This window comes from Phascolarctos cinereus, unplaced genomic scaffold (assembly GCF_003287225.1).
Source record: "Phascolarctos cinereus isolate Bilbo 61053 unplaced genomic scaffold, phaCin_HiC Scaffold_3;HRSCAF=262, whole genome shotgun sequence".
Taxonomy (NCBI): Eukaryota; Metazoa; Chordata; class Mammalia; order Diprotodontia; family Phascolarctidae; genus Phascolarctos; species Phascolarctos cinereus.
In genome coordinates, this window is record NW_027555736.1 from 188,307,002 (window position 1) to 188,319,896 (window position 12,895).

Here is a 12,895-nt window from a genome sequence, read left to right on the forward strand (position 1 = left end):
TATCAAACATTTATATTTCCTCCTTTTTAAAATTGTCTCCGTATTTTCCCTGTGGAGTGTTTATCAGTTCCTTATGAATTCTGGATGGTTGACCTTTGTCTGATGTATTTACTACAAATATTCACTTCTAGTTGGTTTCATTTTTATTTTAGAAGCATCACATTTTATTGTGAAAATCCTTTTATCATATATGATCAAACTCATTGATTCTGTCTCCAATAATTTCCTCAATTCACAAATACATATTAAACACCTACTATGTCCCAAGCACTAGGCTAGAGGCTGGGGATACAAGTACAGTGAATAAGACAAATCCCCTTCATAAAGAGGTTGCATTCTATTTGGGGAGACAATGAGTATACATATTAGTTATATTATATATATATATATATGTATGTATGTATAGCATAAATATAAAATACATACATACAAATATATGCAAATATTCAAAGTAATTAAATACAAGATGGTGAGGAAAGGTACTAGTAATGATAGGAATCAGGAAGGCTTCATGCATAAAATGATGATTGAACTTCCTCTTTTTAAAAAAATATTTATTTATTTTTAGTTTTTAACATTCACTTTTGTAAGATTTTGAGTTCTAAATTTTCTCCCCTCTCCCCAAGACTGTGTGCAATCTGAGATAGGCTATATACGTACAATCATATTAAACATATTTCCACATTAGTCATATTGTAAAGAAGAATTAGAACCAAAGGGGAAAACTAGGAGAGAGATAGAGAGAAAGAGAGAGAGCGAGAGAGAGAGAGAGAGAGAGAGAGAGAGAGAGAGAGAGAGAGAGTAGTATGCTTTGACTCTATTCAGACTTCATAGTTCTTTTTCTGCATGTGGATAGCATTTTCCATCATGAGTCTTTTGGAATTGTCTTAGATCATTGTATTGCTAAGAAGAGCTAAGTCTATCAAAGTCGGTCATTGCACAATGTTGCTGTCACTGTATACAATATTTTCCTGGTTCTGCTCATTTCACTCAGCATCATTAGCTTCCTCTTGAAGGAAGAGAGAAACTCTAAGGTGATAGGAAGGAGAGAGTGCATTCCTGGTATGTGGAATAACTAAGGCACAAAGATGGGAGCTGTAGTGTTAGGATCCATTAAAAAATAAAAAAAACAACCAGGGGCAGCTTGGTGGTGCACTGGATAGAGCACTGGCCCTGGGTTCAGGAGGAACTGAGTTCAAATCTGACCTCAGGCACATAACACTTACTAGCTGTGTGACTCTGGGCAAGTCACTTAACCCCACTGCCTAGCCAAAAACCAAAACAAAAAAAAAACCCTGTCTTTACATAATTGGGGAAAAAAACCCAACTCAACAAAAACAACAAAAAGGATTATTATTGTTATATTATAAATAAGTGAAAGACAGCATGGCATGGTGGACTGAGGGCTTACTTGGAGTACTGAATGTGGGTTCAAGTCTTCCATCTGATACCTACTAGCTGTGAGGTCCCCAAAAGTTACTTAACTTTTCAGTATATGACAACTCTATTAAGACCATAAAGTATAGAAATCTACCAGTGCTGGTCTGCATTAGGAGGGGGGGGGTTTCCTCATTGAGAAATATATGCACTGAGGAATATACAAATTAGTGTATTCCAGTCTGTCTAATAACAATGAGTTTTGTGTGACCTGGCCAGAGACAAGGGGAGTCAAAAAGTTACTGAGGACCCAGCCCTTTGGAGTCAAAGCAAGCTTCTGAGTTTCTCTAACACATAGGTGAGGTGACCTAAAGATGGCTTCTGATCCTCCCTTCAGAGGTTAGCCACCCCTGATGTTTGTAAAGCTGTGACTTAACCTTGCAGAAGTGCAAAGAAGATTCTTAATGGAGACAGGCGTGCCCAGTTCACCGGGTGAAATGTATTGGGTGTGCTGGTTCCTGCTGCCCACTGTCTGCCAAGAATAATGACACAGAATGGGCAGCAGCTAAGGAGGCGCAGGTGCTGATGGCGGAGGGAGAGAAGAACAGGAAACAAAAGAAATTGGAGAGAGGGAGGAGGGAGAAGGGAGGGATTATTTAAAAGATAAAAAACATACAACAAGGAGAACATGGCAGTGGGGGAGCAGAATATACAGAATATACAGAAAAAAGTAGAAAATGCAGACCAACAAGAAATAAGTGAGAAGTATAGACTGCAGGATTAAAGAAGAGAGGGGAAAGAAAAGAATCTAAAGAAAAATGGAGATGTGAAAACACAAGGAGGAAAAGGGTCAGGATAATATCAATGAAATGATGGAAGAGAAAAAATAGGGAGAGAAGTGAGTCGGTCAGAGAGTATAGGACCGACTTTGAACCTTCAAGATAACCCCATCCAATCCTCTTATTTCTTAGATGTAGAATTTGAGATCCAAAGAGTTAAGTGTTGGCAACACACAGGTGGCAAAGGTATGATCCAAACACAGGATTCCAGACTCCCAAATTTAGTGTTCTCCCTTTTTTTGCCTCAAGTTTTTATTTAATTATTTTTAACATATGTTTTTAAAACCCTGAGTTCCAAATTCTCTCCCTTTCTCCCTGCCGACCCCACTTCATTGAGAAGGCAAGCAATTCTATATAGGTTATATATGTGTAGTCATGTAAAATAGTCATGTTGGGAAAGAAAACAGACAAAAAACAAAACAAAAAAAATAAAGTGAAAAAATAAGTTGCTTCAATCTGTATTCACACCATCAGTTCTTTCTCTGGGGATGGATAGCATTTTTCATCCTAAATCCTTCAGTGTTGTCATGGATCATTGTATTTCTGAGAAAAATTTAGTGCTCTCTTACACCACCACCATGTCTTTCTTCAACAAAGGAGAGAAAGAGCTGGGGACAGGAAGAGAAAAGTGAGGGCTGCACGGATAAAAGAGATTGATAGAGGTAGAGACTGGACCCATGATTTTACTGGTATAGGAAACTCACAAATGAGAAAACTCCTTTAAACAACGCAGAAGGCACTTTCAAGTTTTGGAGTGTTACTCTAGAGTGATGTTTGCCCAGGGTCACACAGGCAGTATGTGTCAGAAGCAAGACTTGCTTGCTCAGAGGCCAAATCTTTATCCACTAAATCATGATGAGATAGTGAAGTGCCCATAAAATAGCCGATGGTTCACTTTATCCCTAATCATCCCTATCACCAGGTAACATTTCTTACTCTGGGAGCTCAGGACAAGTGCTAGCAATTCAATTCTTTTGTGTACAGAAAGAAGAGTCCCCCTCTATTAGTCTCCAGTGTTTTCTCTTCCACCCAGTCCCATGCCAGGTTCCAGGAGAGACTATGCCCCTACCTGCCCATAGCCAAGGGTAGAGCTCTTCTGCTAAGCACCTCCGGGCTCATCACCATAGCAACCCAGGGGCACCAGCTCTGCTGGGAAGGTAGAGGCCAGGACCAGATACTGCAGCCCTGGGCTGTGTGCCTGCCCTGCAAAGGCTTTGTTCCAGGCTTAGAGGCTGAGTTGAATTAAAGTGAAACAAGACATAGACCTTGTCTCCCAGGAGTCAGATAAGAAGTAGAAGGGAGATTTTTAAGAAGTTAATTCTACTTTGGCCAATGGGAGCGAGGAGTGAGGGGGTTGAAGGGGAGGTTTTTTCTGTTTGTTTCTTTCTTGAGTGAGTAGGAGATGAGTAGGGAGGGGCAGGTATGGTGGTTGGCAATGGCCCCCATGATCAGCCAGTAGCAACAGGCGAGTCATCAGCACACATGGGAAAAAATTTTGGATGATAAATAAATAAGCCTTTATTGCCCACTCCCAAGGGGGCAGCATGTGTAGCAGGAGTCTCATTCCATGCCTGAGAAAAGAGAGGAGAGAGAAGGCAGGGTGGGGCCGGGGGGAACAGATAAAAGGGACCCTGAGCCCTGAGAAGAGGGCTCAGGATGAGCTGGCTGAGGCTACAAAGATGTCCTTGTAGCCTTTGATCTCCTTGACCTCCTCGCAACTGACCAGCACTTGAAGTTGCCTGGATCCCTCTTTTGGTGGGGAGCAGGTCTACCTCGGCTTGGATGGTGTCTCCAGACTGTATGGTACCCAGGCTAAAAATCAGAAAGGAAGCAGAGACTGCCAGTTAGTGTCTTTAAAAATATATTGCTGTGGGGAAGCTAGGTAGCGCACTGGATAGAACACTGGCCCCTTAGACACATAACACTTATTAGCTGTGTGACCCTGGGCAAGTCCCTTAACCCCATTGCCTAGCCCCCCCCCCAAAATATATGTATACATATTACTCTCCACTGCTAGTGCCTTCCCTCTGGGCTTACCTCTTATTTACTCTCTATAGATATTCCTTGTATATAGTTGTTTATATGTTGTCTTGCCCATTAGATTGTAAGCTCCTTGAGGACAGGGGCTGTTTTTGCCTTTTATTTTTCTTTTTTTGGTCCTCCTCAACTTAGCACAGTGCCTGACTCATAGTAAGGGCCTGATAAACATGTGTTGACTTATTTTATTTTTTTCCGATGAATAAGCATTTGTTTTCTCTCTTTCCCACTTGCCTCCAAGTTGCTAACTCAAAGACAAATACGGTATGTGGCTTCCCCCTCTCCCAGGGTAGGAGAACCCCATCAGCTCCACCTGAGGTCTATCTACCTATATTCTCAGATGCTGAGACTGAAAATGAAACGGTGAGGGGGAGGAGCCTTCCAGAAAGAGACCAAATGCTAAACTGCTTCCTCCATTTAAGAGCAAAAAAAAAAAATCCCAATGGGGAACTCAAGGAAAGAGCCTAAGATTTAAATCTGGAAGAGTCCTTAGGGACCACTGCTTTCTTTTTACACATGAGGAAAGTGAAGTCTACACAGGTCCTACAGAAGCAAAGCTGGGATCTGAACCCAAGTCCTCTGACCACAAATCCAGGACTTCATTAAACCGTAAACTTCTTAAGAGCAGAGATTGTTTTTGCCTCTCTTTGTATTAAGAGCCTGGCACATAGTTGGCACCTAATAAATGTTTATTGATTGATTGATTGTTCTTTCCTTTTTAACCCACTGCCTCCCAAAAGAGACCCAGCTGGCTTCATGCCTGGCTTTACTTACTTAATTGTCATCTGTCCTTCGATCAAGCCACTCCCTTCCAGCATCAATACACAGTTCTGAAGTGGTTCACTCTGAGTATTGGTGAAGCTGATGGAGACACTTAGTTTCTTGTCCACCACCGCCCGCCCAAAAACCTACAGAAGGAGAATCTGAAACTGTTTGTGGCCATCATCTCTTTTTGCAGATCTTATATTTACACACCATCCACCCCTCCTCACTTGCACACCTTGCAACATCCAGGCCCTGTTGTTTAGAAGAATAAAGGGAAAATCTGGAGCTGAGTGAAACTTTTTTCTATTTAAGGTAAATAAATGTGCTGTCTTTGGGGTATAAAAATAATGCTATGGGCCTACCACCAGTAGGATATGAGCTTCTAGTTATTTTTCCAGTAGTGGGGATGATTTTGTGCTGATCTATCCACACTCCTTTACTAAGTGTCTCTCAAGATCCACATGGCTCTGGGCAGAGGATCAGCCCGTGGCTGTGGACCCGGGGCTATTTGTGAAATTAGCCTGCCTATGGAGGGCTCCAGCTGGCTACTTTAGCCTCATCTGTGCCATGTTCTGACCAGTAGGGCTAATCACCCCAAAGTGTGTTTTGGTTATACTTTGACTTGACCTGAAAATCTGGGATTTCTCCTTTCCATACGTAATAGGGCGGATGCACATTACCAGCCCTCTTAGACCAGTATGGGAAAATCAAGGCCTCTTCTGTGTACAGATGGAAGAGAATCAGATTTGAAACATTAAAGAACTTTATGGATTCCAGAGTTAATACATAAATCATCTACAAAACACCAAATGAGTTGCTGACTAGAAGTGAGCACTATTAAACTATAATCAATATCTCATGGTAACAAGGCCCTGTGGTTATTGCACAACGGTCTTGGCATCAGGCTTATATCAGTGCTGAGGACTCTGCCCACTGTTCCTCTAATCATGTTGGTTGGCATCATTTTGCCTGGTCACCCTATGCCAAGGTAGAAATTGCATTAAGGTGGCCACATGATGTAAGGTGCTGGGGAATTGTCCAAACATATGTATGACCTCAGAGAAAGTGGGGCGTTGACAAGTGTTGAATGATGTGCTAACAGAAGAGCCAGGTTTATTACACGAAGATGAATCAGGTAGTCTTATAGAATAGATAGAATGCAATGGTGAGGAAGAAAGGGAAAAAGAAAGGTATTTCTGGGGCAAGGGGAGGAAAGAAAATCTCCATAAAAAGTAATGTATGGAAGGAAGGCAGTATCCCTGTTTTGGCCCAAGAGCCACCCTTCCTAGCCCTGAACCTCACCTCAATGATCAAGTGGGGCAGCTCCAAGGAGATGTCTTTGATCACCAGCAGCTTCCTCCTTGTCTGCTCAATTTCCACAATCCCTGACAAGCGGATCAGTTTTTCATCACTTATCTGGTCCTTGTAGTGGGTGAAGGGCAGGGTTATCGGCAACTCTTTCTCTGTATCCAAGACCCAAAAGCCACAGCTGAGGAAAACCTTGAGACTTTGGAGTGTGTGTCTCTCAGCATGAATTCGCTGTGTGTTTATCTCCTTGAGGTTGCCATAATAAGCAGTTACTAGATTGTAAGTATGCTGAGGGCAAGAACCATGTCTTATTTATTTTTGCATCTCTGCTACTCATGCATTTCCCACCACAGGCACTTAACAAATACTTATTGAATGAATGAATAGAATGGGCTAAGTGTGTTTCAAACATATGTCTTAATGTGTACATGCATACACACGTACACTGGCAATCCCATGCTACGTGCTAGCACGTGTAGACTGGCATCCTAGAACCACAGAATTTTGGAACTAGAAAAGACCTTAATGACCATCCAGTCCAACCTGTACTTGAAGAGAATCCCCATTATTGCAAAGCAAGTGGTCACCCAGACTCTTCTTGAAGATTTCCAATGAAGAGGGGCCCTCTACCTCCCAAGGCAGCTGATCCCACTTTTCCATAGCTCTAATGGTCAGGACGTCAAGCCTACATTTGCACCTTTGTAACTTCCATGCTCCTGGTTTTATTCCCTGGAGTCAAACAGAACCAGTATCACCCCTCTTTTGTATAACAGCCCCTAAAATACTTGAACATAGCTATCACGTACCCCACAGTCTTCTTTTCTCCAGGTCAAACATCCCCAATTCCTAAGATTGATGTTAGGATCTTAGCATCTTGGGCAGCTAGGTGGCACAGTGGACAGAGTGCTTGGCCTGGAGTCAGGAAGACCCAAGGTCAAATATGGCCTCAGACACTAGCTGTGTGACCCTGGGCAAGTCACTTAACCCTGTTTGCCTCAGTTTTCTCATCTGGAAAATGATGTGGAAAAGGAACTGGCAAACCACTCCAGCACATTTGCCAAGAAAACACCAAATGGGGTCACAAAGAGCTGGACACAGCTAAATGACTCAACGACAGTGTCTTGGCTGCTCTCCTCGGGATATTCTCCAGTCTGTGTCCCTCCTACACTATGGAACCCAGAACTGAACACAGTATTCTAGATGTATCTAACCTGGGTGGAGGACAGAGGGACCACCATTTCTTTACCCTTGGAAACTAAGCTTCTCTTCACGCACCCCAAGATGGAGTGAGCTATTTTGGCTGCTACACCACATAGCTGGGAGTGTGTCAGAAAATCCTTCTGCAGAAGTGTCTGCAGATTCTACTCTGTACCTTCATTCAGATGCCTCGTGCGAGTCTCCAAATGTCACCCATTTGTCTATGACTCTAGGGCACCTCGTGTAGATTTGGGTACAGCCTCCCAGGGGGAACAGTCACTCTGAGTTTTACCTTGGGCAGCCTCCACCTCTCACGCCATTCTGTCCCATACCAACTAGATCTTTCCCCATACTCACCCTCCCCTTGAACCAGGCTGAAGCTCAACTCGTCCCTCCAGAGTGGGGTCTGGGCATTGCCCCCATGGAGCAGGGCTTGGCCACTGAGCCACACATGCAGCAGGAGTTGCTTAATTCCCATTTCCGAGCCCTGAAGCCTCCTGGCCCTCAGGAAAAATGCTAAGTCCTGGCCCCACTCAGGGGTCCTGGCCAGCTTGAGCTGCAGCTTGACTGGTTTTTCCTGGAACCAGGCTGTCCTCATCCGTTCCATGTAGGGGTAAGAAGACCCAGTTGGGCCCAGCAACATTCGAGAAGCCTTCATGAACACAGACCGTTCTTCTGCAGATCCTGTAGAGAAGAAGGAGGAAAGAGAAATGGTGGTAGAAATTATGTAATGTATCCAACAGTCTAGGCACTATGGGACCCTAGTACCTCTCTTCCCTCCCTCCTGCCTCAGAGATTGTCTGAAACCCCAGTAGCCACTTAAAATCTAACACATATGCCCAATCCCTCTCAGTAGTCTCCCCATCTCAGAATTTGGGGACTTCAGACGGTTGGGTGCTGGTAAATGTTTAACAATCATCTCTCCAGGAAAAAATGTATACCTGATACACTTTCAAGTTTATTCTGCATTAACATTTTCTTCATAACTTTCTTAAGTCTAGATGATTAACGTGGAAATATGTCTGTGTGACTGCACATGGATAACCTATGTCAAATTGCTTGCCTTCTCAATGAGAGGGGCAAGGCGTGGGAGGGAGGAAGAGAACTTGGAATTCAAAATTTTATAAAAAGTAATGTTAAAATTGTTTTGAATGTAATTTGGGGAAAACAAAATATTAAATCATTAAAAGACAAAACAATAACTCAAGCCCTGATTTATAGAATTGGCTGATTTCCAAGGTGTAGATGCTCACACCAAAAATTTAACAATGAGGGATTGGGAAGAGCTAGTTCCAAACCACCCTTGATTTCATCTCTTCTTCACTGGGCTTATTCAACATACAAGGCCTAACCTCTACTCACCAGCAGCTTCCCTGCCAGTCTTTAAGCTGTCTCCTGAGTGACAAATAATCCAGGGCTTAACAAACTCTAGATCCCAGGTCACCGTGACACTGAAAAATGTCATTGTAGCCTCTAGTATTTTCAATTTTGACAATTTGACAATTTTTGAAAAAACTGATAATAAGGAGACATTACCAAAATTTCAGGGAAGCAGATAAAGCAGCCCATAGAGTAATAACTGTATCCCCCCAACATATTAACAAAATAGAGGATTCATATTGGTTCTGCAAAGAAGTACCAGACAAAGGCACCAGGCAGGAAGGACTGTTTGGCTAACTCTACCCCTTCCTCTTTTTTTAACTCCTCCTGAGGCTTATTGATTGGAGGTAGGCAAACTATTAACTCAATTTGAGCTCCCCCCTTGGCCTGTAAGTTCACGCCTGGTGGGACTTGCAGAGGCTGAGCCTGAGTGGAAGGGAGTAAAAAGTGAGAGGGAAGAATCTTGAACTATAAGACACTAGAGGGTAGAGGGTACAGAGCTAATAGCCTAACAAGAAGACCTAGATTCAGGTCCCACCTGTCAAATATGGGCTGGGTGAGCCTCAATTTTAATCTGTCAGCCCCCAGGCAAACCCCTCAAGGACTGAATTGCAGAAAAGGTACTGATCTGCATTGATAAAGGAAGTTCTTCATTGGGAAGTTCCTATATTCAAGTCTGGTGAAAAGTTATAAATGGTTTTATTATAAATTATAATATATGATCCTCCCCCTGGTGCAACTTAATTTACAGTCAGTCCTCTGTACTGCTGCCTCTGGTGAACACCCCACTACCTAGTTAGTTGAATTTGCTCTCTATCCAATACCTAGGCACAAGGATTCCTAGCTATGGCCCTGGTTCTTTATGGCACATCTAAATACTGAGTCCATGTCATGTATAATTGTAGCATATGATAATACTGAAAAGCCACATAGAGGAGGGCATTGAGTGCTATACCTGGAGTTGGGAAGTCCTAGGTTCAAATCCTACCTTAGACACTTACTAGCTGTGTAACCTTGTGCAAGTCACTTAATTGTTTGATGCCTCAGTTTACTTATCTGCAAAATACTAGAATTGGATTGGAGGGCCCGTTAAGGTTCCTTCCAGCTTTAAGTCTTTGTAAATGAATCTCATGAGGGTGCTGGTAAGGACTTTTCTGAAGACTCAGTAGCAGCTAGGTGGTGCAGTGGATAGAGTGGTGAGCCTGAAGAGAGGAAGACCCAAGTTCAAAATCATCTCAGACACTTATAGCTGTGTGACCATGGGCAAGTTGATTAACCTCTGTTTGCCTCAGGTTCCTCAACTGTAAAATGAGGATAATAATAGCACCTACCTCCCAGGATTGTTGTGAGGATCAAATGAGAGGATATTTATAAAAGCACTTAACATACTGCCTAGCACATAGTAGGAGTTTTATAAACAGTTATTCCTCTTCTTCCTTCCCCCAATTATTTTCCTTTTGAAAGGGGCAGGCCCTAGCTGGTTGACCACAGGCCTGTTATATTCCTTGTTCGGTCATTTCTGTTGTGTCTGACTCTTTGTGGGGTTTTCTTGGCAAAGATACTGAAGTGGTTTGCTATTTTCTTCTCCAATTATTGTTCTTAGCTAATATGCAAGAAATATTGAATGAACTGACAATTCTCAAACTGAACTTTATCTGAGATTTAAAGAAGCTAGACCCACAAAATTATGCGAGGTCAATCCAGACCAAAACTTGGCAGAATATGATCTAAATTGACCGGAACAGTGGCTCCTCTTCTCCTGTGCTCCATGCACCTCCCCTCCTTCTCCACAGCATATTAGGCTGATCTTGAAGAAGATATATGAGGGCTCTTTAATAACATTTTATGCAACTGTCTAAATTGTATATGTAGATCTTATATTAGCAAGGCCAGACCGAAAAAGGAAGAGAAAAGGAAAAAAAAAACACTTTAAAGACAACCCTACCCTGGAAAAGTAAGGGGTGATAATGACATCTATTTATTTTGTAGATTGATTATATCTAAATATAGATATATTTACATAGATATATACATGTGTGGGTATTATGTATATGTATGTATGTATGTATATAAAATGCATATATGTATGTATACCTATATAGATGGGCAGCTAGGTAGATAGGGCATTGGGCTTGGAATCAGGAAGAATCACCGTCATGAGTTCAAATCTGGCCTCAGACACTTACTAGCTGTATGAACCTGGGCAAGTCACTTAACCCTATTTATTTCAGTTCCTCATTTGTAAAATGAGCTGGGAGAAGGAAATGACAAACTACTGCAGTATCTTTGCCAAGAAAACTGCAAATGGGGTCACAAAGAGTCAGACACGACTGAAACAACTGAACAACTATAACAACAACATATATACCTATATATCAACATAGATATATGGGTGTGTGTGTGTGTGTGTATATATTATATATATAATATATATATATATATATAATATATATATATATATAATATATATATATATAAAAATATATACATATATAAATACATACAGACATATTTACATCTATATAAATATATATATCCACACATACTTATAGAAAGATACTTATATATAGCTGTACATGTAGGTACAATGGGGATACAAAGAAAAAAAATGAAAAAATCCCAACTCTCAAGAAAATTATATACATACACACACATAACATACACATAGATGAGTTGAATCAGTTTTTCTTTCTTCTTCCTTGTTCCTTCCCCCTCTCCCTTTTTTTGCTGCTGCCTCTCATTTTGAGAGGGGTGATTTTATGCTATTTCTCTCTCCCTCCCTCTCTCCCTCCCATTCTCTCTTTTTCCCTCTCCTTCTCTCTCTCTCTCTCTCTCTCTCTCTCTCTCTCTCTCTCTCTCTCTCTCGCTCTCTCTCTCTCTCTCTCTCTCTCTCTCCCTCTCTCTCTTTTTCTAAGGTTTTAGAGATTCCTTAGAGAATCCCTTACTTTTCTTCCCCCATTTGACCAGGGTCTCCAAAATGCCCCAGCAGAAAAATCCAGCAGGACCCTGGCAGAGGTCTTGGTATTGCTCTATCCAGTCTTCCCAGAAGTACTTTCATTCCAAGTTGCAACGTCCACTTCAGACCTCAATATTCTTCATGTCTTCATTGTTTGTGACTTTTCTTTCTTGTCATCCTTAACACAGTTCATCTTCTTTCTCTGATTATGTCTTTTCTGCCTGACTGTGGTGTGATTTGGTTACTACTTAGATGAGGATGCTTTTAGAGCTGGAAGGTAACTTGGAGGCCATCCAGTCTAACCTCAGACAGGGAAACTGAGGCTGAGAGAGGTTAAGTCAGTTCTCAGGTCACGTAGCTAGTGTCTGAAGCAGAATTTGAACTCCCTACCTGCAAGCCTAACTCTATATCTGCCCCACCCCTAGCTGCCTCAAAAAGCTGCCTGTTAGAAGCCGTTAAAGCAACATTCCTAAACAATACTTGTTTTTGAGCTAAATAGTCCTCAGTGTACTTTCTCTACGTATTTTAAATCTGTGGATTTACTTTCAAAGAAAGACCAGGAGGAGGCAAGTTGTAAGTTTTGGGGTATGGTCCGCCTAGGATGGGGAACATACAGTCTCGAGGCTACATGTGGCCCCCTAAGTCTTCAACTGCAGTCCTTTGACTGAATCCAAACTTCACAGAACAAATCCCCTTAATAGAAGGATTTATTCTGTAAAACTTGGTCTCAGTCAAAAAGCCACGCCCAAGGACCTAGAAGGCCACGTGTAGCCTCAAGACCTAAAGCTCCCCACCCCTGCCTAGATACACTAGTACCAAATCAAAAAGACCTCAAGTTCATAAGGTTCATGGAATATGTGAAAAAGAAATCTAAGTCTAGATCAGAGGAGAGTCACAAACCTTGCTAAGGAGAGAAGGCGAGCAAACCCTCCTGGGCCAGCCCCTTTTGAATGAGATCTCTCCCTGCTCTTTCTTCCACATTAAGAGGAAAATCCAAGTCTTTTGTGAGTACTTAATGAATGTTCATTGACTGAAC

General features: G+C 42.1%; 1 protein-coding gene across 1 annotated transcript in view; it reads right to left on the minus strand.

Annotated features, from left to right (window-relative positions):
• Positions 1 to 3,709: 3,709 nt before the first annotated feature.
• The window catches only part of TGM7 (transglutaminase 7), a 91,138-nt gene continuing 81,952 nt past the window's right edge, over positions 3,710 to 12,895 (minus strand). Inside the window, 5 exon segments of the mRNA XM_078151370.1 lie at positions 3,710 to 3,969; positions 3,971 to 4,028; positions 5,028 to 5,161; positions 6,321 to 6,481; positions 7,881 to 8,207. Coding sequence (XP_078007496.1) covers positions 3,868 to 3,969; positions 3,971 to 4,028; positions 5,028 to 5,161; positions 6,321 to 6,481; positions 7,881 to 8,207 — 782 coding nt within the window. The 3' untranslated portion in view covers positions 3,710 to 3,867.